Here is a 25,734-nt window from a genome sequence, read left to right as displayed (position 1 = left end):
TTTTGGGTTGCCTGGTGATAGTGGTGCACTAGTGGGTGCCCGTGTATGTGTGCGGGTGTGGCGTGTGTGTTTGCGTGTGTTTGTGTGGTGGGAGTGGGAGGGTCCCTGTGGGGATCTAGGTCACTCTGTGGGTTGGGGAAATGGGGAGGGGGAAGGGACCCTGAAGACCCCTCTAGGAAGCTCTGGCCAACCTGGACCATCCTCCCTGCTCCCCATCTTGCGTCCCTCGTCCTCCTGTCCAGGCGTCTCCCCATCTATTTGGAAGGGGTAGGGCTTGTCCCACTTTAGGAGAGAGGATTTTGGGTGGAGGAAGGGATTTTCCACTGTCTTTTCCTTCGAGGAGCCTCCCCTTCTTCCCCCACGCCCTCAATTCCTGTCAGTGGCGGAGAGGACCTTGGGGGAAATAATGGAGAGGGTGGGCTCCGTCCACCCCCGCCCCCCGGTGGGGGTTCCTGTCCTGCCCCTCTCTGGAGTGTGTGTGTGTGGGGGGGGGGCGGTGGAGGACCTGTCTCGTCTTCCCGGAGCGCTTAGGGGAGGGCGATTCGCGCGGAGCAGAGAAGAGGCGACGGGGAGAAGGGGGAGTGACACGGATAATCCAGATATATTGAGGGATGGTCCCTCCGAGATTAGCACAGGAGAGTTAGAAAGGTTATAAAGATACATGGTGTCCCCGCCCCGCCCCCCCCCCCCTTTCCCCTCCCCTCCCCCACCATCTCCGGACAGACACACACAGCACGACAGCCCCCCGCTCGCCCCCCGCCCCTACCCACCGTACAAATATGGCTTCTGTATAATATGGACAGAGTCGTTCGATCGGAAGGAAGAAGAGTTGTATGTCCCTTAATCGGAGGTCGGGGGGCGGACCCCGGATGAGAGGGGCGGTGGTCCTCCCCTCGACCCCTCAAGGGGGGGGACGGGAGGGAGAGGTCCTGGAACTGGGGGAGGCTGGAACGCGTCTGGGAGAGTCACTGTGAGCTTTACCTGAACTGAAGGGGACAATTTGGGGGGGAGGGGGGGAGGGGGTAAAATAAGGGGAGGGGTCCGTTGGCAAGGAGTTCCCCCTGCTCCCCCCTTCCCAGGGCCTCAGCGGGCACATCGGGGGAGGGGGGAGGGGAGGGCGTGTTGAGAGATGCCAAGGAGTTGATTCTCGGCCGGGCAGCGGGACGGACCTTGTCTCCATGGCAACCGGCTCAGGGAGGACGATGGGGAGGAGGGGCAGAGAAGGAGGGATGGGGGGCGGCGAGGGGGGGATCGCCCCTCCCTCTCTCCTTCCCTCTCCTTCGTCCATCGGACAGACCCTAGGAATGAGAGGTGGTGGGTGGGCGGTCCTCGGGGAAAAAGACCCCCTGGGTCCAGGGGGGAAAAGCAACCTGGAGGGGTGGGGGTGCATAGTGAGGGTGCGAGCTGGCGGGGGGCTCGGGGTGGGGGGGAATTGAGGTCGAGGGGAGATCCTTTAGCTTCGGTCCTGCCCCCCCTCCCCAGCAAGGACGGACCAGGAATACCCTAGAAGCCAATCACGTGCTCCTAAACGGAGCGGGAAACTGGTGGGATGGAGAAGGGGGAGGGCAGCTGAGACACCCTCGTTCCCTCCTTAAACCCCCCCAGGGACCCCTTCCCCTCCTCGACACCCTCCCCCGCCACGCTCATCCACACCAAGGGGGGCGAGAGAGCTCCCCTCTTCTCCTCCCGCCCGGACACTGATGTGTTCTGGTTTGTTCAGAAAAGAAAGAAAGAAATCCAAACGCAGAGAGAAGCCACAGATAGGGCCGAGAGCGACGGCCCCTCCCGATCCCCCACCCCCCACATTTCCAAACCGAGTACAAAACCGCGCCCAAGCAGACACCTGTACAGCGGGGAGGTGGGGGGAGGGATGGGGAGCAAGCGGGAGGGGGAGGGGGCGTCCCCTGGTCGGGGGGAAGGAAGGGGGCTCTGTACAAGTCCGGGTTGATGCCGCGGCCCCGGCTAGCCTTGGGTGGGCGCTCCCCCGGCCCACGCCCCTCCCCACCCCGTGGGAGGGTGGAGGGGGCTGGAGGAAGTGGGCCCTTCTAGATGAAATACTCCTTTTTGTCGTCCCCTCCCGGCTGGCCGCCCTCTGCATTGATGATGGCCGTGTCCGCGTCGGGGGCGTCGTCAGAGCCTTTTGCCTCATGCGTCAGGTAGGTGCCTGGGTGGGGGGACAGTTGGGGAGGTTGGTGGGGGGGCTTCTCCCAGAGCCCTCCCTGAGTCCTCCTCCACCCTTCCGCGCCCCTTTATCCACCTGCCCTGGGACACCGGGGAAGTCGTGTAACCTCCCGGAGCCTCAGTTTCCTCATCTGTAAAACGGAGAGACGATCCTTGCCCCTCACCCGCCTTTTCTTGGGAGCCTCCTGTGGGACGGGGTCTGTCACCAATCTGATTATGTGGGATCCATCCCAGCGCTGAAGTATCGGGGTAGATACCAGAGGAGGGGGATGTGGAGAACCGAGAAGACTGGACCGCCTCAAGTTAGGTATCGGGTGGATGGGACCGGGGAAGAATGCCTTAGGGTATTCGGATGTTCACCATTGAGGCTGGGTATTGTTGGAGTGCTACTGGGCTCTAGTTGGATCTGTTATCGTAGGGTTACTGGGGCTCTGGCTGATCTGTTATTTTAGGGTTGGCCTGCTATTGTAGAGTTGGCAGGACTTTGGCTGGTCTATTATTGGAAAGTTGGCAGGGCTCTGGCTCTACTGTTATTGTAGAGTTGTTGGGGCTCTGGCTGGTCTGTTATTGTAGGGTTGGCCTGTTATTGCAGAGTTGGCAGGGCTCTGGCCGGTCTCGTATTGTAGGATTGTTGGGGGTCTGGCTGGTCTGTCGTTGTAAGGTTGTTGGGGCTCTGACCGGTCTGTTATTGTAGTTACTGGGACTCTGGCTGGTCTGTCGTTGTAAGGTTGTTGGGGCTCTGACCGGTCTGTTATTGTAGTTACTGGGACTCTGGCTGGTCTGTTACTGTAGGGTTAGCAGGGGTCTGGCTGGTCTGCTATTGTAGGGTTGTTGGGGTTCTGGCTGGGCTGCTACTGTAGGGTTGGCAAGTCTGTGACTGCAGGATTGGGAAGATTCTCTCCCCTCTAGGCCCAGCCTTTCCACCCTTCCCCCCGTCCCATGGTCCAACTCTCCCCCCTCCACTCACCCCATCCCCTGCCCCACCCCCTGCCCTGCCCCTCCTGACCTTTGTGTCGGATCAGATAGTGGCCTAGGACGATAAGCAGGATGAGCAGCAGGAAGACGATGAGGGCCACTACCCCTCCGATGATGGCGTGGTAGGTGCTGGTCTGCGCGGGCATGGGGCTGGGGTCTGGGGGGTGGGAGACACAGCATAACAGCCCTGGATGCGGTCTCTCTCATCCCACATTTGAGGAGGGGGCTCGATGAGCCGGGAAAGACCAAGAACATCAGGGGAACGAGGCCTAGGTCCCACCCTGTTTTCGCCCCATCCCCTTGGTCCTTGATCCGATATTGATCAATAATGACCATCAGTGGATGGATCGATCGATTGAACCCATCCCCCCTTCCTCTTTCTCCTGTTGCTGGGATTACAGGTCTGTCTCCTCTGCTCCCCTCTTTACCTTTTGATGTGCAGACTCTAGGATGTCACCGATTCCCACATTTCTCACCCCTGAAAGCTCGATCCTATGGCCCATCTTCCCAGATGTTTGCATGGCCAACCCTGCGCGGGGTGGACCGACTCCAAAGGTGTGGTCACCGGGTGTTCAGGCTCAGCAGAGATGACCTGACTCCTGGTCAGATCCGTATGTGACACCCAGCCTCTGCTCCTGACATTGGCTGGAATGGTCACCTAATTCCTTATCTATAAGTGCATCCCTCCATGGCAGCCTGCCAAGGCAGCACGACCACTGTCTGAAGGTCAGTAAGGAGGGTGGGCCTGGCAGACCTAGACACCAGGAGCCCATGAGTTGTCTGTGCAACTCATTGGGAGGGGAATAGGCTCCGGTCTCCCCTGCCCCCGCCCTTCCCCACTTCACCGCCCCATTTCCAGGGTTTGGGGGCTCTGAATCAAGGGGGTAGGAGGAATGTTCATTGGGAAGATCCCATCCAGTTGGCCCACGCAGCCTCCCAGGGTGGAAAAAATCCACCCCTCCAACCAAGAAGGTCGGGGTCAGGATAGACCTCGGAGGTCACTGAGTCCAATCCTCTGCCCCTGAGCAGGAGGGCGGCCCGCCCCAGCCCCGATGGGAGGGGCCCTTCCTCCAGCCTTGTGGATTTCCAGGAAAGAAGCTGTGTCTCCCCGGGAAACCCATTCCTCCATCTCTCCTGCCTCCAGGAGACCGTTCCAGGAGACAGCTTCCTGGTTTCCAGGCTTCCAGGCTTCCTGGTCCTCAGCCAAGCATCTAAAGCAGATGAGATCAAACTGGAAATCGGTTCTTCTCTGTAAGAGTTAAGTCCGGATCAGGCGGGGGGAGAAGGAGGGAAGGAGAGACAGGCGTCATCCAAGTGGTCGGGGATGACCGAGATTCTTGGACGTTTTCCTCTCCCTGGGAGGTTTCTGTTTATCTTGTTGGCTGGGATTCTGTGGAGTCTGCAGCCCACCCGGCTGGGGGAAGCCAGGAGTGGGGGGAAGGGAACCCCCCCGTCCAGAACATCACAGGATAGGAATGTAGACAGTGAAAGGACCTGTGCTCATAGCCCTGACTCAGAACTAAGAAAATGAATTTATCCACTGATCTCCCCTCTTATTCGTTCTGTAAATTACTTTGTGTCCATCTTCCCGGCTGGACTGTCCACTCCTTGAGGACAGGGATCATGGCTTCTAACCCTATTGTGTTCTCCCAAGTGCTCAGTAACCACTTGGAAAATACTATTCATTGATGGGGATTTTAGGTGCTGGGGAAAGCAAGGGCTGTTGAGGCCCAGCTCTGCCCCCCGCCCCCCACCAGTGGCACTCTGTGGAGCAGAACTGGAAAGACCCTTGATCGGGTCCCCTCTTCTTGTCTGTGAATTCTGGGGGATGGATGCGCCGATGGTTGGGTACACTCAGAGTCTGGTGTTTGAGGTCTCCACTAACTTCTGACCCCACTGAAGGACTTTGGCCCTGCCTATCTCTTTCCTGGGTCACTCCGTGTCTCCACCTGACACTTCCTCCAAGAATTTGGCTTCTGCCATCATCGTGGTCTTTAAATCACACCTCCAGGAGCCAGGAATTTAAGAATAAGGGGAAAGAGACCCCTCCTCCCCTCCCAGAAGGACCCTTGGCTTCCTGTCTACTTTGGTCTCCTGTATGGGTCACTCTGGGAGGGTCTTGAGGGTGTTGGGGGAGGTTTTGGCAAGATCTTAACCTCATGAAGGGTGACAGTCCCTCCCCTTAGATGACTGAGCAATAATTCCAGAATGCTAGGCCACTATGGGAGGGGCTTCTGGGGATTGACATCATCTTGGATGACATCACTAGGAGGGTGAGATCAGAGTCCACCCGTAGGCACCGTTGGTTTCTACCTCGCTCCAAAAAAGGGCAGAGAGCAGCACCCCCTTGACCCCACAAAATATCAAGCAAACGTCCCTTAGCAATTTCAGCCGCCCCCCGCCCCTCCCTGACCCCCATCTCCAGCCCAGCATTAGACCCTGTAGATCTGGCAGCGTGGCCTGCTGGAAAAAGCACAGATCTGGGAGTCAGAAGACCATGGTCTAAGTCCCAGCTCTGCCCCTGGCCTGTTGGGTGACCTTAAGCTAGTCATTAAACCTCTCTGGGCCTTGGTTTCCTCAACTGTATAATGGGGATGAGATACCCTGAGCCCTCAGGGCAGGGACTATTTCTGATCGGATGACCTTTGTATCTAACCCCAGTGCTTAGCACAAGGTAAGCCGGAGAGGGAGGAGAGCAGGGCAGGATGAGGGCGGGGGGAGGAGGAGAGAAGCAGCATGGCTTAGTTGATGGAGCACTGGGTTCTGAGTTCTAATCCTGGCTCCACCACACGTCTGCTGTGTGGCCTTGGTCAAATCACTTGACTTCTCTGGGCTTCAGTTACCTCATCTGTAAAATGGGAATTAAAAGTGGGTCAGGGACTGTGTCCAACCTGATTAACTTGTATCTACTGCAGTGCTTAGAACAGTGCTTGGAACATAGTTACCAAGTACCGTAATAATAATAATTATTACTATTAGTGATGGGGGCTCACCGTTGACACTGAGGGTGTAGTAGGCAACGTGGCTGCCCAGGTGGTTGGTGGCGGTGCAGCGGTAGGTGCCACTGTCACTCTTGTTGAGCAGGGGAAAGATCAAGAAACTCTCCTGGGCCATCTGCAGCGGCGGTTCGCTCCCCTCCTTCTCCCACAGATATTGCTGAGGGCTGCGGAGATGGAGAGGTCGGGGGGCTAAGGGGACGGGAGGGCAAGGCGGAAGCGGAGAGGACGGAGCCTGGGGCCAAGAGAACTCTGAGAGAAGCCCATCTTGGTAGCTCGGGGTCCGATGCAAGCGGTGGAAGGTCTCCTCCTCCATTACACCATCAACACCATCTCCACCGTCATCCCATCACCGCCGTCATTACCATCCTCTCCACCACTGCCACCAAACATCACCATCATCATCTCCATGGCCATCACCACCTTCCCCATCATCTCCACCACCATCATCATCAACACTATCGAAATTATCACTGTCAACAACGCCACCAAGTGCACTGTCCTCATCACCACTGACGCTATCAAAATTATCATCAACACCACTATCACCACCACCACCACCATTACCATCAACATCACCATCAAAATGATCGTTGTCATCACCACCACCACCATCACCACCTCACCATTATTATCTCCACCTCCATTATCCCCAACAACGCCATCAAAATCATCACTCTCATCCCCGCTATCACCCCCGTCATTACCATCATCTCCACTACTGTTACCACCGTCACCATCATCGTCTCCACAGTCACCACCACCATCTCCACTGCCATCATCAACACTATCAAAATTATCACTGTCATCAACACCACCGACTCCACTGCCATCACCATTATCACCACCACCAGTAACACCATCACCATGCACACCATCAAAATTATCATTATCATCACCTCCACCACCACCATCGCCACCATCTCCACCACCATCACCGTCATCATCTGCACCACCATCACCATGTCATCATTATTATCTCCACCTCCATCATCCCCATCAATGCCACCAAAATGATCACTTTCATTACCACCATCACCATCTCCCCCACCATCACCACTGACACCATCAAAAACATGACTGTCATCAACACCATCACCACCATCATCACCACCACTGTCATCACCCTATTATCGCCATCACGCCACCACCACCATCACCATCATCAACATGAGGATCACCTCTATAACTATGTCCACCACCATCTCGACCGCCACCGTCTCCACCACCAGCACTGCCATGGTCAACGTCAACCTTGCCACCTCCACTGTCACCACCATCATCATCAGCTTCACCACCACTGCCATCATCTCCACCACCACCACCATCTCCACCACGATCACCCTCACCACCGCCGCAGCCATCTTGGTAGGATGGACGTACGGGAAGAGGGATCAGCAATGTGGGTTGGGGGAAGCCCGTGGGGTCTGGAGAGATTGGGGGATGGAGAGACTGGGCTTTTCAGCCGCCTCTGGATGGTGGGAGGGGAGGATGAGGGAGCCGGGTGTCCTTACACGGGATTGCCATGTCCCTCACACTGCAGAGTTAGCTGAAGACCCTCGCGGGGTTGGAGAGGTTCGGTCTTGATGGATGCCGTCGGTGTATCTGTGAAGGGGGAGTCTGGATCACCCAGGGCTCAGCCCCCCATCCCTGGAGTAGCCCTGTCGCCCAGATACAGCCCCAAACCATTTCCTGTCTCCCCTGGTAGATGCTGGCCGAGACCCCCCCAGCCCTTGCCCGCCTACTCACTTCGAGGTCTGCCCCCTCTTTCCTGGGTCCACCTTCCCTCTTCCGGCCCTAACCCTTCTCTCCAGAGCCCTACCCTCTCTATCTTTCGTTCATTCATTCCATCGTATTTATCGAGCGCTTACTGTGTGCAGAGCACTGTACTAAGTGCTTGGGAGAGTACAATAGAACAATAAAGAGACACATTCCCGGACCACAACAAGCTTACAGACTGGAGAGTTTACAGTCTCCCTCACCTGGATCCACCTCCTCTCTTTCAGGCTCGCCCCTTTTCTCCAGGACCCTACCTCCCCGCTCTCTTAGGCACCTCCCCTTCTCTTCCGGACCCCTCTCTCTTGGTCTGTCCCTTCTCTCCAGGACCCTCCCCTTTCTCTTCGGGTCCACCTCCTCTCTTCTGGACCCTCCCCCTTGGTCTGCCTCTTCTCTCCAGGACCCTCGGCCTTTCCTTCTTGAGCCCACCCCCTCTCTTCTGGGCCCACCCCCTCCCCCCTTGGTCTGCCCCTTCTCCCCAGGACCCTCCCCCCGCCCTTAGGCTCTCCCCCCTCTTCCAGGCCCACCCCTCCCTCTTGGCCTGCCCCTTCTTTCCAGAGCCCTCCCCCTTTCTCTCTTGGCCCCCTCCCCCTCTGATCTGGGCCCGTCCCCTCTCCCTGGGTCCACCCCCCTCTCCCTTGGCCCCGGTCCCACCCTCCCCGCGACGTACACAAGACCTCGATGCGCTGGGAGGTGGAGCGGTCCGTGTTCTGCAGGGACTCGTGCTTCACGACGCAGGTGACGGCGGCCCCGTCGTCCTCCCGGGACACCTGGAACTCCACCGAGCTGCTCACCGTGAACGTCTTGCCGTTGGGGTCCTCCTGCACTCGGGTGGCCTCGCCTGGGGAGGTGGGTGGGGAGGTGGCGCGAGGGGAGGTCTTACCCTGGGCTCAGCGGGGGCGGGGGAAACAGGGACCCCCCCCCCCCTTCGTCCCGTTTCCACCGGACGGTCTGGGAAAACCGAACCTCCGACGATGCAGCAAACCCAGCTGACACTGGGAGTTAGTGGTGGAGGACAGAACCTTCAAGGGACAAGGCCGTCAAGAAGGGAGTGTTTTTTGGGGCTCAAAAACTCCGACACGGAAAGAGCCACAGGGAGGCAAAAGAGAAAACGGTGCCAGACACTGCAAACATTAATAATAATAGTAATAACAATAATAACAACAAGGGTTTTTGTTAAGTGCTTACTATATGCCAAGCACTCTTCTGAGCACTGGGCCATGTAATCAGGTTGGACACAGTCCCTGTCCCACATGGAGTTCACACTGCATGCTTGTTATAAGCAGGGAATTTGCTAATTCCTCTATCTTGTCTTCTTTCAAGAGCTTAGTACAGTGCTCTGCACATAGTAAGCCCTCAATTGGTCACGAGGACCAAACTTTATGCACATTCACTGTGGACTGTGTGCCTTGTATTGGCTTTTTCAGCCATACATACACTCAAAGGTGAACTTCACCATCAATTAATCAATCAAGCAGCATGGCCTAGTGGGTAGAGCACGGGAGTCAGAAGGACCTGGGGTCGAATCCCGACTCCGCCACTTGCCTGCTGTGAGAGTTGGGGCAAATTACTTCAATTTTCTGTGCCTCAGTTACCTCGCCTGTAAAATAGGGATTAATATGTCAAGCCCTTGTGGGATGTGGACTATGTCCAGTCTGATTAGCTTGTTCTGTCCCAGCGCTTTATATAGTGTCTGGCACATAGTAAGCGCCTAAGAATTACCACCAAGAAAAACAAAATGGTATTTATTGAGTGCTTACTATATGCAGAGCACTGTACTAAGCACTTGAGAAAGATGACACAGCAGAGTCGATATATTCCCTGCCCTCAATGGCCAAACACATATACTCTCTCTCTCTCTCTCTCTCTCTCTCACACACACACACACACACACACACACACACACGATCAGTCACCCTCCTCTCTAATGCGGGTGTCAGCCATGACCCGGAAAATAAGAACACCAGCTTGCTCATTCAGGGATCAGACTAATGGTCTATAAGCTCATTGTGGGCAGGAAATGTGTCGTATATTGGAATCAATAAATACGATTGAATGAATCCATCCCAGAATCTTGTCACGGATGATGACAATGGGGAACTGGAACTGCGCCCCCCTCCCCCCCACCATCCACTCCCCTTTCCTGAGCCCAGTACTGGGCAGAGGGTTGGTCACTCACTCTTGAGCTCCTGGTCTCCCTTTCTCCAGCTCAGCTGGGCAGCAGGCTTACTGCCTGAAGATCGACAAGTGAGGCGGGCGGTGCCCTCTTCCCTGATTGGAGACTCGTAGCCGGTGATTAGAGGCTTCTGGGGCACTCCTGGTGCACAGAGGAATCAGGGAGGCTCAGTGGGGTGGAGGGAAACCATGGTCACCTCACTGTCACCCTCCGACTCCTCCCCAACCTGAGCAACTCATTGCCAAGCTAGCCAGAGCTCCTGGATCCATAAAGAATGGGGCTGACCAGGTGGGGGTGGGGGAAGGAAGTTAGGAGCAGTAGATATAGGGGCTGAGGTTGGGGATAGATTTGATTTAGGGTTCGGGTTCTGGTGAGGATTGGGTTCATGTTTGGGCTGAAGTTGGAATTAGGGTGGTGGTTGTGATTGGTGTTAGAATTAAGATTGAGGTTTGAGTTGATGTTGCAGTTAGCGCTGGGTTCCTGTTAGGTTTAAGGTTGAGGTTGTATTTAGAGATAGGATTAGTTGTTTGTTTTATGGAATTTGTTAAGCACTTACTTTGTGCCAGGCACTATGCTAAGGACTGGGGTAGATACAATGTGGCAGGTTGGACACACAGTCCCTGTCCCACATGGGGGTCACAATCTTAATCGCCATTTTACAGATGAGGTAACTGAAGCACGGAGAAGTGAAGTGATTCCACCACTGTTGAACTCATTTTCCTCCTCTGTAAAAGGGGATTAGGACTGTTAGCCCCATGTGAGACATGGACTGTGTCCAACCTGATTAGCTTGAAGCTACCCCAGCGCCTAGTACAGTGACTGACACATAGTAAACACTTAACAAATAGCTTAAAACAAAAAGGATCGAGATTAGGGCTTGGGTTAAGGTTAGGTATAAGGTTGGTATTGAGGATAGAGTTAGGATTAAGTTTAAAGATGGGGTTTGGGGTGTGATGAGATTAAGGTTGGGTTGGGTTAGAGTTGAGGTTGAGTTGAGGGTTGGGTGAGGATTAGATTTAAGGTTAGGGTTCAGGGTGTGTTTGGGGTGAGAATCGGGGTTGAGATTGTGTTTAGGGTTAGGATGGAGGTTGTGGTTGGTTTAGGGTTGTGTCAGTGTTAAGGTTGGTGTTGAAGATCGGGTGGGAATGGGTTTAAACCTGGGATTCGGGGTGAGAATCTGGGTTGAGGTTGTGTTTAGGGTTAGGACGGAGGTGGTCCTCACCGAGCACAGTCACCAGCGACTTGGCCGTGCGAACGGGCATGGTGAAAATGGAGCAGGTGTACTCTCCCTCGTCTGCCAGGGACACTTTCTCGATGCTGATGCTCAGCTCCCGTGGGCTGGAGTGGACCAGCTGAATCCTGTTGTCTCGCAAGGCTGCAGCGGGGGAGGACAGCAGAGAAGACAGAGACTCTCAGCAGCATCGCCTGGATTGGGCCCCCTGGTCCGTCCAGCCCAGGGTTCTGTCTCCATGGCAACCAGATGCTGGGAGGAACTCATGCTGGTCCCCCTCCCCGGACAACCATCCTCGTGGTTATGTGTCGGTGTCTCTGTCTCTCCATCCTGGGCTGCCTCACTCTCCATCTCTGGGTTTCCCTCTCTCGGGGGGGGGTGGTGGTTATGACTCTAGATTGGAAGCCCCCCGAGACGAGATCCTTTGTTTCTGATGCTTAGTGCCATGCAGTGCACCCTGGGAAGAGAAGCAGTATGGCCTAGTGGATAGAGCACAAGCCTGGGAGTCAGAAGGACTTGGGTTCTAATCTTGGCTTCACCACTTGTCTGCTGTGGGACTTTAGGCAAGTCACTTAGCTTTTCTCTGCCTCAATTCCCTATCGGTAAAGTGGGGATTAAGACTATGAGCCCCACGTGGGATGTGGACCGTGTCCATGCCCGATTAGTTTGTATCTGCCCCAGCACTTAGCACAGTGCCTGTAGGTGCTTAACAAATGCCATTAAAAAGGAAACAAACAAAAACTTCTCTGTGTTTGTTACCTCATCTGTAAAATAATAATAATGTTGGTATTTGTTAAGCGCTTACTATGTGCAGAGCACTGTTCTAAGCGCTGGGGTAGATACAGGGTAATCAGGTTGTCCCACGTGAGGCTCACAGTTAATCCCCATTTTACAGATGAGGTAACTGAGGCACAGAGAAGTTAAGTGACTTGCCCACAGTCACACAGCTGACAAGTGGCCGAGCTGGGAGTCGAACCCATGACCTCTGACTCCGAAGCCCGGGCTCTTTCCACTGAGCAAAATTAAGACGGTGAGCCACATGTGGGACATGGACTGTGGCCAACCTGATTAGCTTGTATCTATCCTAGCGCTTAGTACAGTTACTAGCACACAGTAAGCACTTAACAAATGCCATTAAAAAACCCCCAGGGGGTTCTCAATAAATGCTGTCACTACTACAGTGGGTTTACCCTCACAAGAGCTTGAGACAGCGCTCTTCACCCAGTAGGTGTTCAATAAGTGCCATGGTTTGAGTGGTGAATTTTTCATCTGTCTGAAGAAGAACGATAGCAACGCCATCCTAGATCTATTCCATGGTCCATCAGGGAGATTTGTCATCAAAACAGGAGGCCTGGAGAATCCATGGGAATATCTCCTTTTACACATCCGACCTCATGAGTCAGGTTTTACCCTCCCACATCCCTGACTTTCCCCATCAAATAACTCAAGATGGGCATTAGGCTGTAAGTTTATCCTGACACCTTGAACTTGCAGATATTTTAGTTTTTTATTGTATTTGTTAAAAGCTTACTAAGTGCCAGGAACTGTACTAAATGCTGGAAAAGACACTGCCCATTCCTAGTCTTCCTCGGGGGGTGAAGGGGGTGGGGAGCACAATCCCAGGGAAGATTAGACGTTTACCCAGCCACCCAGACACAGACAGCATGACCTAGTGGAAAAGCACATGAGAGTGGGTGTCAGGAGACCGAGACTCCGTTGCGTGACCTTGGTCAAGTCACTTTACCTCCCGGCCCTCAGTTTCATCATCTATAAAATGGGGATATGAACCCCTTTCTCCCTCCGTCTTAGAATCGTGAGCCCCATGTAGGATGGGGACTGTGTCCCATCTGATTATCTTGGATCTAACACAGGGCTTAGCACATAGGAACTGCTTAATAGATACCACTGTTATTATTACATAAGCTCCAGCTGCTTAGAGGTAATGGAGTTCAGTGTCCCCAGTGGGTTTCCAGCTGTGGGTTGCGGGAGAGGCTGTAGCTTTCCCCAACTCAGCTGCTTGGGGTGGACTCTGGGGTTTCCCCGGCGTCTCTGAGTGCTTCAAGCTTTTATTTTGTGTATAATAATAATATAATAATAATAGTATTTGTTAAGCACTTTCTAAGTGCCAGAAATTGTACTAAGCATTGGGGTAGATACAAGGTAATCGTGCTGGACCCAGTCCCCATCCCAGATGGGGCTCACCATCTTAATTCCCATTTAACAAGTGAGGTCACTGAGGCAGTAGTGATAACAATTATGACAAATGGTGGCATTTGGGTTTACAGGTGCTGTGCACCATGCTAAGCACTGAGATAGATTCAGGATAACGAGTCCTTCCTCTACACGGGTCTCACAGTCAAAGGGGGTGGGATTTTTACAGACCAGGAAACAGAGGCCCAGAGAAGCGAGTGTCTTGCCTAAGGTCGCACAGCTGGCAAATGGCAGAGCCAGAATTAGAACCCACGTCTCCTGACCCACCCATCCTGCGATCTAAACATTAGGCCGTGGCACACATGCTCTTTTAAACCATCTCGAATGGGTCGGTTGGTGGTTTCTTGCCTTCCTCAATTAGACAACAAGCGTCTCGAGGGCGGGGATAATGCTCCTTCCTCTTCCTCCTATCCCTCCGGCTGTCTGCTCTGCACAGAGGAGTCGTCCCCAAATGCTCCTGTTGGTGAAATCGGCAGTGCCCCCCCCCCCTTTTTGGATCCATACCCCGGGGATTTGGGGGACCGTGGGTACCTCTTTTCTCTCCAAAATAGAGGGTCTGCTGAGCAGGGTTGGACCACTGCAGGGATGAGTTATCGGGGTCCTTGACGCTGCATTTGAGCACAACGGTTCCTCCGGCCACCACCGTCTCGTCCGAGGTCCAGGGCTGACTCTCTGTGGGGACAAGGTGGGGGGTCAACAACTTCCCGTTCAACAATTCCACCTCCCCCCTACCCTCCTTTCACTTCCTGGTTCCTTACCGGAACCAAACCCCGGTGGTGATGGAATTGGGGGTCGGTGAGGCCATCTTTGTTGTCCTGGATACACAGGTGGGCAGAGTGCATCCCCCCGCAACACGTATGCACAACACAATCATATTACCACTACCACTAGCCTGCCCTTTCAGCTCTTCTACTCCTCCATATGTACACACAGCACAACACGCTACCACCTCTACCACATACTACTACCACTAGCCTGCACTTCCATTTCTTCAACCCCCTCCCCATGTGCACAAAACACAACATAACACACTTTCATCACTAGCGCAGGCCGCTACCATTATCCCCCCGCGCACATAGAACACAACATACTACCCCCACTACCACATACCACTACCACTAGTCCACAATTTCAGTTCTTCCACCCCCCATATGTACACACAACACAACACATTATCATCAGTACCGCTCACCACTAGCCCACACCTTCAGCTTTTTCACTCCCACGTGTACATGCCTCACACTCCTACGACTACCAAACACCATAACCACTAGCCTGCAACTTTCAGTTTTTCCAACCCCTGACACATACATACATCACAACACAACACAACCACACTCCCACCACTCCCAGACACCACTACCACTAGCCTGCATAAAGTTTCAGCTCTCTCATCTTTCTCTCCTTCCATTCCCCCAGCACTGACCCTCAGATGCCCTCCCCTCACCCATCTCCCTCCCAGCTCAGGACTGATGCCATTCTGCTCCCAAGAATTGATTCTCTCACATCGGTCATTATTCTCAGAGCCACCCCAAAGCCCTCCCCCAGAAATCCCACCGCTGAGCCCCCGACCCCAGAGTCCCCACTCCTAGAAGACCTGATCCCTAAGCCCCCACCTCCAGAGCCCCCCAATTCATTCATTCATTCAATCGTATTTATTAAGAGCTTACTGTGTGCAGAGCACTGTACCAAGCGCTTGGGAAAGAACAATACAACAATAAACAGTGACACTCCCTGCCCACCATGAGCTCACAGTCTAGACTGGGCCCCCAGCCCTTGAAACCCAGCCTCCAGAATTCAGTAAAGAGAATTTCTTCTGCCTCCCACTCTCACTCTGTGAAGCTTCCTTCTGCGGCATTTTCTACAGGTCTGAAATGGATCCCAAACCAGGGACACCCTCAGCGTGACCTCTGGTCTTTCCCCTCCCCATCCTTCCACCCCCGGTCCCCTCTCCACCCCACCCCTCACCCTCCATTACTGATCCTTGACCCCCACAGCTGGGACCAACATGACCCCACATTGACCTCCATGGATCCACTGATGACATCACCCCCACCTCCCACCAATGACTCCCCAAGGCCTCATGACACTGATCGCCACAGCTTTCTCTCCCTTTCACCATCTTCCTACCTCCCTATCTCCCATCCAGAACATTTCTGGTTCCCGAGTCGGGGTATAGGGAACAGGGCTTCTCCAGGGCGGGCTCAGCTTCTTCTTCATTCAGTTGTATTTACTGAGCACTTACTGTGTGCAGGGCACTGTCCTAAGCGCTTGGGAGAGTACAATATAACAATAAACAACTTCCAACTCCATCTCTCTCATCTGTGTCCCACCACCACCTCCTCACTCCTTCCAAATATGTGGGGGACTGAAAGACTTTTGATCTCTGCTTCCTATATGATCTTGTATCCACCCCAACGCTTAGTGCAGTGCTTGGCACACAGTAAGCAATGAACTAATATCATTATTATTCTTATTATTCTCATCTGGTCTCCATTGGTATTGGCGAGGGGGAAGGGGAAGGTGCTTAGAATGAAGCTCCTTGAAACCTATTGTACCCCTCCCCGTCCAAAAGAGGCCCTCTCCATTCTTTGCCCTCTCTCCCCCACCCCCCATTTTCAGTCGCTAAGGTGGGGAAGGAAGGGGAAAGTTTAGGTAGGAAGCACTTTAAGGGAGGGGGAGGGGAAGAGCAGAGCAGGATGAGTTGGAGAAGAGGGGAAGAGATCGGGGAACCTGGGCAGTAGTGTGGCAGTGTGGTCTAGTGGTTAGAGCACAGGCATGGTAGTCAGAATACTTTAGTTCTAATCCCAGCTCTGCCATGTGTCTGCTGGGCGACCTTGGGCAAGTCACTGCACTTCTCTGGCTCTCAGTTACCTCAGCTATATTATGGGGATTAAGGCTGTGAGCCCCACGTGGGACATGGACTGTGTCCAATCTGATCAGCTTGAATTTACCCCAACGACTAGTACAGTGCCCGGCACCTAGTAGGTGATTAACAAGTACCATGAAAATGGGGTGGGGGCAGAAGAGGGTCTTTATTAACCTATGGGGGCATCTCCCCCTTCCCGTTCCTTTACCAAGCGCACCAGCTTGGTCCTGGCTTTGCTGTGCTAGAATTCCTTTTCATAGGGTTGGCTTGGAGGGATTTCCCATCAGCAACTATCTCAGTAATTACCTTTTTTCCCAAATTAATTCTGCCTTGGCTCCCCGCCCCCTCCCCCTGGTTCAGGGCGCCCTCCAGCGGCGGGAGTGAGGTCAGAGCCGAAGGGAAAAGGCCCCGAGGCGGGGAGCGAGACGGCAAGATGCTCCATTTACCAGCAGGGAGTCCCTAGAGCCGGGGAAAATTCAGCCTCCCCCTTCCCGGCCCTCCGGTTTAGATTGGAATTCTTTTACAGTGAGGAGGATGGGGGAGGGAGCCGGGGAATACTTCCCCCCAGCAGAACACAGTGCAGGCAGGAGGATCGAAGGGGCTTGGATCGATCCACGGGCCCAGAGTTTAGTGCATTGCCTGGCACATAGTAAGGCTTAATAAATACTGTTTTAAAAAGCCCTTAACGAGTACCATGATAATAATAATTATTATTCCTAAAGAGAAGGAACCTCCTTATCAACAGACCAGCCATCCAAATTCTACCCGAGCCAGTCTGAAGTTTGCAGGACCCACTCCATTCATTCATTCCCTCATTTGTATTTATTGAGCTCTTCTTGTGTGCAGAGCAGTGTACTAAGCGCTAGGGAGAGTACAACAGTAAACACACTAGTTTCTTGCCCACAACGAGCTAACGCTCCAGAGATGACCCCCCCTCCAGCCGACCCTTCGCTCCCTAAGGCACCACAAATGCACACACAGACACTCTGCTCAAGAAAAACACACACAAAAACGCACACACTCACAAACACCTTTTTCTTCTTTCCCCAGTCACAGAACTCCCACCACAACACATAACTTGTCTCCTGACCCAAATACCCAGACCGACGCCCGCTCCCCTACCTCCCCAAGCTTCTCCAAGCTTGTGGCCTGATGGACATGTGTCAGACCCAATCCTCTCCCCTCTGGTGGCCCAGGGATAAAGGGGAGAGCAATGGACGGTGAAGCTAAAGCTGTCACCAAGCCCTCAATAGTGGGGGAGGGGAGAGAGAGAGAGAGAGAGAACTCAGGGGGAAGAGACAAAGGGAATGGGCAAGAAAGCCCTAAACGTTTCGATTGGGATCCGGCTTCCTCTCTGCCCCTGCTCTCCTCCCTCCCAGAAAAGAATTGTGAAGAGAAAGAAGAAGGTGAGTAGAAAGGGGAAAGGGAGATGGAAGAATCCTTCCTTGGACCCTGTCTCCCTCTTCCATCTGCTTCCAACCTCCGGGGAGAAAGATTTCTCCCCCACTCCAGTTGGGGATACTGAGTCCCAGACTCTGCTACACATCACCACTCAATTGCCACGGAATGAGCCCCTGTTCTATCTCAGAATACCTTCTTTTCACATGCGCATTCACATTCCTCCTCTCCTCCGGAGCCCTTCTGAAAATTCACCTCCTCCAGAAAGCCTTCCCGGGTCAATCCCACCCGACCCTGCTCCCGTATTTGCTCCAGTTCCCACCTGACACTTCCGTTCTCTTTCAATGAAAGCTGGTGTATATTTGGGATTTTGATAGTCGATTTGTTTCTAAATTCCCTGGGACCCTGAAACTGACCCGTTTTGTTTAATTGAATGGCTTGTCTTCCCTCCCCCATCGAACTGGTAGCCCCCCGAGGACAGGGGCCATGTCTCCTTCTTCCTCTGTTTTGAGTTTCTGTGTGTATTTGTTTGTGCTTCCTGCCTCCCCATCAGATTGACAGCCCCTGAGGACAGGGACCATGTCTCCTTCTTTCTCTGTTTTTCCTGTTTGTGTGTTTGTGTGTGCGTCCTGCCTCCCCATCAGACTGACAGCCTTCCCCACCCCTGCCCCCCACTCAACACCAGCACCCAGCCCAGGATACTGATCTCAGGGGCATTTGGGCCAATCTGTTGCTGTGGCCACGGGCTGCGTTGATCCTGGGGTTGTGGTGAGGAGGGGCGAGGCAGGGAGGGAGTCAGGGGCATCTCCTGGGTAACAGAGCTGGGGAAAGCTTTGAGAGGGAGCCAGGCGAGATGAGGGAGGGAGGAGGAGGGGGCGAGTTGGAGAAAGCGAGCTTCTTTGCGGGTATATGAGGCCTGCCCACGTGTGCCCACGGTGCCATCTGTTTCTGCCTAGACTTGGCACCCCAGCGCCCCGGCCTAGATTCCTGCAGCCTGGTTCTTGGTCCATCTGTTGCGTGCCCTGAGAGGGATTGAGGGGGCTCTCAGAGAGTAGCAACAGAAGCCCCAATTCCCTAGTCGGGGGGAGAGGGGCCGGGAGACTTCTCTCTCCTGACCTGGGCACAGCCTTTCATTATATCCGGCACGGTTGCCCCTCACCCAGAAGCCTCCAAACACACCTCATGCACGCCCCTTCCCTCACAGCCTCCCCCTTCGGGGGGTTCAGAGAGGGGTCCGACCGGTGGAGGGCTCCGGGGAGGACTGAGGAGATAGCGGGAGATGGGATGAGGGGGCTGAAGAGATCCCTCCGGCTGGAACTCGGGCGATCCGGGGAGGGAGGAGCACCAAGAGGAATCAGGGCGCGGGCTGAGGTCGGGGGCGCAGGACACAGGGGCTGATGGGTCCCACGGAGATCTCAGTGCATGGGAAACCGACAGCCCCACGGAAAGAAGCAGCATGGTTTAGTGGAAAGAGCACAGACTTGGGAGTCAGAGGTCGTGGGTTCTAATTCCGGCTCCGCCACTCGTCAGCTGTGTGACTTTGGGCGAGTCACTTCACTTCCGTGCCTCACTTACCTCATCTGTAAAATGGGGTTAAGACTGTGAGCCCCACGTGGGACGACCTGATTACCTTGCATCCACCCCAGTGCTTAGAACAGTGCTTGGCACAAGTAAGCGTCCCACAGATACCATCATTATTGTTATTTAGAGCGCAGGTGGCGGGGGGCGCAGGGCCCGGGTGGGCTGGTGAGCACCCCGGAGAGCCAGAGCTCCGGGCGTGGGTTCTGCGAGGCCCACGGAGAGTTCAGCGCTCGGGAAGGAGAAGCGCCACGGAGAGCTCAGGGGGAAGTCGCCGGAAGGGCGCGCAGGGCGCGGGGGTCCCGTGGGCACCACCGAGGGCTCCGGGTGCGGGTTCAGGAGGCGGGGGCCGGGGCGGGGGGCGACCCCACGCGGCTCGAGGGGTCTTTGGGAGCTCCGCGCGCGGGGGCTGGCAGCACCTCGGAGAGCTCCGACAGCACCACGGAGAGCTCAGTGCGCGGCACCTGCGGGCACAACGCGCCCTCGCCCCCATCGGATTTCTTGCCCGACCTCGGCTCCCCCCCCCCCCCCCCCCCCCCGCCACCCCTTTCCCCGTCCTCCCTCCTCCCAAATCGGGCCTCTAGAGCTCGAACCCCGGGATGAGGAGGGAGGGGAGAGATTCCGATTTGGCCACCTGGTCCAGCTCTGTCCCCCACCTCCAAGAATCCATGATGTCAGGTCTCTAGACTGTGAGCTCGGTTATTTTCGTTTTTCTTTAAAATGGTATTTGTTAAGCGTTTGCTATGTGCCAGGCACTTTTCTAAGCTCTGGGGTAGATATAAAGTAATCAGGTTGGACACAGTCCATGTCCCACATTAGAGAAGCAGCACAGCTTAGTGGCAAGAACACGGGCTTGGGAGCCAGAGGTCGTGGCTCCGCCACTTGTCTGGTGCGTGACCTTGGGCAAGCCACTTAACTTCTCTTTGCCTCAATTACCTCATCTGTAAAAATGGGGATTAAGGCTGTGAGCACCCCCATGGGACAACCTGATTACCTCGTATCCAACCCAGCGCTTAGTAGAGTGCTTGGCACATAGTAAGTGCTTAACAAATACCGCTATTATTATTACAGGGCTCCTCATTTTGCAGATGAGGCAACTGGCCCATTCATTCATTCGTGTTTATTGAGCGCTTATTGTGGGCAGAGCACTGTACTAAGCGCTTGGGAAAATATAATACAGTAATGAGGAGAGACGATCTCTGCCCACAACGAGCTCACAGTCTCGAGGGCCCAGAGAAGTGAAGTAAGTGATTTGCCTAAGGTCAAATAGCAGACAAGTGGCAGAACCGGGATTAGAACCCAGGTCCTCTGACTCCCAGGCCCGGGCTTTACCCACTAGGCTATGCTGCTTCCTTGCTCATTTTGGGCAGGGTTTGTGTCTATCAACTCTGTACTAAGCTCTTGGGAGAGTACAGTACTCTGCACGCAGTAAATACTCAGTAAATACCATTACTTGATTGATTGCCACTTTAGAAATGCACTGGTCGAGGCTCCCGGGGTTTTCTTGTGGCATAGACTAGGACCCTGGGGTCCTGACAAACTGAGACAGGGGATGGAATTGGGAGGGAGCTAGGGACCACCCCCTAGGCCTGGCCCCTCGGCCCTCCCCGAAGGATGGGTAGGGTGTACTGTCCTCTCCCAAGCGCTTAGTACAGTGCTCTGCACACAGCAAGCGCTCAATAAATACCATTGATTGATTGATTGACCACGCCTCCAGGGCCAGGACTTGCGGTCAGAGGAGCCTGAGCAGGAATGCCGAATCCTCAAAAGCCCCGGCCCTTGGCTTTGGGTAACTTGGTGGGGCATCGGTCTGTGACCCCCAGGGAAAACGGAAGAAAACATCTTCTGCACGGGGTTAAATTCCCATCCCGGCCAGATAGGGAAGGAAAGGATGAGGCGGTGGAGCAGGGTTTAATTCTGATTACTTCTAGAGTAGGGGAAGGCCCAGGAGGGACCTGAGGGTGGGTAGCTTTCTTCCCTAGGGACCCCCTCAAGTCTCACGGTCTGCCCTGCTCTACGCATGCTCCCCCCGCCCTCAAGCAGGATGGAAGCACTGCTGCTGGGATTTTGATGAGTTGAACGGTCATCCTGGTGAATTTCTCAGGGGAATCTGGTAAATTCTGTGGGCATTGTGGTGAATTCTGCTGGGATTCCGTGGGGTTCTGATGTATGATGCCAGGATTCCGATCAGATCCGTGGGGATTCCAGGGAGTTGGGCCAGGATCCCAGTGAACTGTTCCAGTTTTCTGGTGAATTGTGCCAGGATTCTGGTGAAATGTGCCGGGATTCCAGTGAATTCTATGGGGATCCCGGGTGAATTGTGCCAGGATTCCAGCGGATTATGCCAGGATTTCGATGAGCTGTGCCAGGATTCCTATGAATTCCATGGAGAAAACCGCATGAATTGTGCCAGGATTCTGATTAAGTGGGCCAGGATACTGGTGAATTATGCCAGGCTTCCAGTGAATTCCATGGGGCTCCTAGGTGCTTTATGACAAGATTCCAGTGAATTGTACCGGGATCCTGGTGAATTAGGCCAGGATTCCAATGAATTCCATGGGGATCCTGGGTCAATCGAGACAGGGTTCCCGTGAATTGTGCCAGGATTTCAGTGAATGGCGCCAGGATTCTGGTGAATTTTGCCAGGATTCCAAAATCCCCCAAGGGGATTCCGATGAACTGTACCAGTTTTCCCGTGAATTTAGCTGGGATTGCAGTGAATTTTGCCAGGTGATTCCATGATTCCACGCCCGGTCCAGTTCCAGTGTCGGGCTTTCCTTCACCTTGGCCTGCGGGTAGTAGGGAGTGAAATGGAGAACGAGGGGGGTGGTTGTTGGCGAGAGCGGGGGAAGTCGCAGGGCAGCGGACCCCTCCCAAGTTCGCCACCATCAGACAGACTCTCCAAGACGGGGCCAGCGGACGGCGTGTGGGCAGAACTGTTCCGGAGTCTGCACGGCCCCAGGCCCTGGGCACCGTGGAACAATCCAGTCCTGAAGGGATGGCATTTGGCATTTGGCCAAGAGAGGCTGGCTCCCAGGAAGAAAGCGGGCTCCCCACGCCCTTCCCCTGGGTTGGGCAATCTCGCCTACCCCCGGCCGACAGACAGAGCCCCCCACTGTTCCGGGGCTTACGGCCAGACGTCGGGATGAGGGGGTGGTAGTGTCTGTGGGCAGCCAGAGGCCGGCAGCACGGACGGCGCTGGACAGGAGGAGGCCAACGAGGAGGGAGGGGAATCTTCCAGACTGCGAGTAAGCAAGGTGGCTCTTTAGGAAGCTCCGGAGCTGAGACGCTGCCCTTTGTTGTCCGGATCAGGCCCTGAAGCGGCGATGACCCACGGGGAGGTAGAAGGTTTGCTTCCGTCCCAGGCCCCAGACGGCCTCCGCCCCCGCTTTGGTGGGAAGGGCGAGGAATCCAGGCCTGGCACCCCCCTTTCGTGGGCGGCTCGGATCCTGAAGATGGTCACGTGTGTTTCCAGGAGCACCTGAGGGTGGGCCCGCGACGCCCTCCCATCTCTTCGCTTCCGGTCACAGGATGGTCTTGGATTCGGATGGGTATAGTGCCCAATCATTGCCCCGCTCCCTGGCACCAGTCTCGGGTTCGTTTCTTTCCTGTTCCCTCTGCTGCTCCTCCCACCTAGGAATGACCCAGCAGCACCCCCCGCCCCACATCAAGGTGGCCCAGCCGGGGCGCCCCCCACCCCCCGCTCCCCCCGACTTATGCCAGATCAGGACTCGGTCCTGGTCTGACCCCAGTCCCCCAGGGGATCGTGAGGATGGGAGGAGGAGGCTGGGGTCTCCATGGTAACAGATGGGGAGTTCCCGAGGGCGGGGATTCCCTTTAGGGGAAGGGGTGGAAATAGAGCTCTGGGGGTGGTGGGAGAAAAGGGAGGCGTCCCATAAGCGGCTCCTAAGACCCTCCTGGGTCGTGCGAGGGGTCTCTCTCCCTCCCCGGGGCCTATGCCCGGCCCTGCTGCCGCCTCTCCTCCTGTCTCCTCCCCTGCGGCTCCCCTTCTGCTCTCCGTTGGCATCTGGCCTGGCACAGCCTCCGGCCCCCTCTCCCCCCTCCCTCCCGCCATCCGCAGCCCCATAACAAGGGCGCGGGTGGGTGGGGGAGGAAGATGGAAAGGGGGGATAGGGGAGAAGGCGACAGAGCATTCCTACGCTCCCGGCCTCCCTCCCCCCTCCCCAGGGACCCCCAAGCCCTTGTAATCCCACCGCCCCCCCCCGCGGAATTGTGGACCGCAGCCCCTTTTCTCCCCACTCCTTTCCCCCTCCGTGTCAAGGGGGGCCTGGGCGCGCCCCGCCACGCTGACCTACATAGCACACTCCATCCCCCTCCGGACTGCCCCCTCCTTCCAGGTCCCACCCTCCCCGCCCCGGGACTGCGGCCTCTCTATAACGGTGGCTGCCCCCCCCCCCACCAACCCGACCCCATGCATCCCGGAGACGAAGAGTCGCCCCCATCCTGACCCAGTGCCCCCCCCATCTGGGCTTTGATGCAGCCTCGACCTCCGGCCTCGTCGTGTTGCAACCTCACATCCCCGGGGTGGCGGGGGTGGGGGCGGGGGGGAGGAGGGGGAAGGGAGGAGGGGTCCGCCCGTGTTGTTGTTTTGATCCGCGGAGGAGCGCCCCCCTCCCCGCAACATCCTCGCCCCCTGCCCCCTCTCGCCAGTCCCTCCCCCCGGGAACAGATGGATATGTGTGTGCATAACCGGGATGGGGGGGCGGATCACACTCTGCAGCGACACCCTTTCCCCAGCCTTGCCCCAGACAGCCCCCCGCCCCAACAACCCCCCCGGGACCACTGCCAAGGCGAAGACCCCCCACCTTCTCCCATCCTTTCCCTCTCCCCCCCGGCCCACCCCGACACAGACGTACACACGGACACTCCGACACACGCCCAGACACACACCAGACAGCAGCCCAGACGGGGACGCGCGCCCACAGAGACGCACGTCCCCGCCCCCGGGATGCCCGGACGGACCCACGGAATCAGCTCACGCCGCCCCACCCCCGGCCCCCTCCCCCGCGCCCCCCGAACCCCCTCCCCACTCACCGTCCTGGGAGAGGTTGGCCAGGGCGGGTCCCCAGCAGCAGGAGAGCAGGGTCAGCAGCAGGGGCAGGGGCTGGGCCGCGGGGGGCTTCATGGCGCTACCTTTCCCCCCCCGGTGGGGGGGGGGTCCCCGCTGGAGAAGGGGGGAGGGGGACGGGGGGGCTCGTATGCGGGGGGGGGCGATGGGAGGAGGCCGGAGCGGAGGGAGAGTCCCCCTCCCCGGAGCCGCAGCGGTACCCGGGGCCCTGGAGGGGACGGGGGTGGGGAGGAAGGAGGGCGGGAGGGAGGAGGAGGCGGCGGAGCAGTAGGAGGCGGAGGCCGAGGCGGAGGAGGAAGAGGAGGGCCGGAGGGAACCGGAGCCGCCACCGCCGCCGCCGTCACCGCCACCGCCGCCGCCGTCGCAGGGATTAAATAGGCGGAGCGAACCATTCTGCCGGCGACGGGGGGGAAAGGAGATGGGTGGGGGGCGGGGGGAGGAGGGCTGGGCCGGCTGGGGGGTGGTGGGGAGGTAGGTGGGGGGGCTGCCGCATTCCCCACTCGCCCCCGCCCCCCCCACCCCCGCCCCCCGGCGGCCGTGGTGCGCTCCGCCCGCTCCCCCGGGAGGGAGATGCAGGGCGGGGGTTGGGGGCGGGGGCGGACTCAGCAGCAGAGGCGCCCCCTCCCCATGCAGGGAGGGAGGGGGAGGGGCGGGGCGGGGCGGGCGGGGCCCAGGGCCAGCTGGCGAAAGCGGGCACTGCAGGCCCGGGCAGGGCGTGCCCACTGCCCCCGAAACCTCCGGTCCATCCCTCTGCCGTCCCGGCTCCCACCACCTACCCCCGACCCCCCCCCCGGCTATGCCCTTACCACCCATCTCTCCCGGGGTGTAGAGGGGTCCCCGCCCGCCCGCCAAGGGCCCAGCCTCTTCTCATCCATCGCCCAGAGGCGGAGCCCCCTACTCACCCGGCACCCAGGACCACCCCCCTTCTCCGCCTCCAGAGCCCCAGACCACCCCTCTACTCAGATTTCCAGACCCCTCCCCACCCAACACCTCTCAGAGGCCAGATCCCTCCCCACTTGGATCCCCGGACCACTCCCCACTCAGCCCCCCAGAACCCCAGACCCTTCCCCGCTCAGATCCCCAGAGCTCTCCCCACTCAGCCTCCCAGAGGCCCAGACTCCTCCCCACTCAGCCCCCCAGAGGCTCAGACTCCTCTTCACACAGATTACCAGATCTCCCTCCCCACTCTACTCCCAAGAGCTCCAGGCCTCTCCCCACTTACCTTCCCAAAGACCAGGCCCCTCCCCATTAGAT

At 56.5% G+C, this 25,734-nt stretch overlaps 1 protein-coding gene across 1 annotated transcript; it reads right to left on the bottom strand.

Moving 5' to 3' along the window:
- Positions 1-579: 579 nt before the first annotated feature.
- On the bottom strand, positions 580-24,735 carry CADM3 (cell adhesion molecule 3). Its single transcript, XM_029056103.2, has 9 exons — positions 24,447-24,735; positions 14,078-14,218; positions 11,327-11,479; positions 10,108-10,245; positions 8,599-8,769; positions 7,667-7,757; positions 6,150-6,319; positions 3,188-3,313; positions 580-2,164 (listed from the first exon to the last, which is right to left on the bottom strand). Exons 1-9 carry the CDS (start codon positions 24,535-24,537, stop codon positions 2,046-2,048), a joined length of 1,200 nt encoding a protein of 399 aa, XP_028911936.1. The 5' UTR covers positions 24,538-24,735; the 3' UTR covers positions 580-2,045.
- Between the last annotated feature and the right edge of the window lie 999 nt (positions 24,736-25,734).

The sequence above is a fragment of the Ornithorhynchus anatinus genome, chromosome X5, assembly GCF_004115215.2.
Source record: "Ornithorhynchus anatinus isolate Pmale09 chromosome X5, mOrnAna1.pri.v4, whole genome shotgun sequence".
Lineage (NCBI taxonomy): Eukaryota > Metazoa > Chordata > Mammalia > Monotremata > Ornithorhynchidae > Ornithorhynchus > Ornithorhynchus anatinus.
Note: the sequence above shows the minus strand (reverse complement) of the source record. Positions and strands in the feature narration are given on the sequence as shown.

Coding starts and splice junctions, on each gene's coding strand:
- CADM3 (XM_029056103.2), bottom strand. CDS start 24,537: ATGAAGCCCCCCGCGGCCCAGCCCCTGCCCCTGCTGCTGACCCTGCTC. Junction 10,246..11,326: donor GTCGCTGGTGACTGTGCTCG/GTGAGGACCACC, acceptor TCTGTGCACCAG/GAGTGCCCCAGAAGCCTCTA. Junction 7,758..8,598: donor CCAGCGCATCGAGGTCTTGT/GTACGTCGCGGG, acceptor CCCCCTTCACAG/ATACACCGACGGCATCCATC.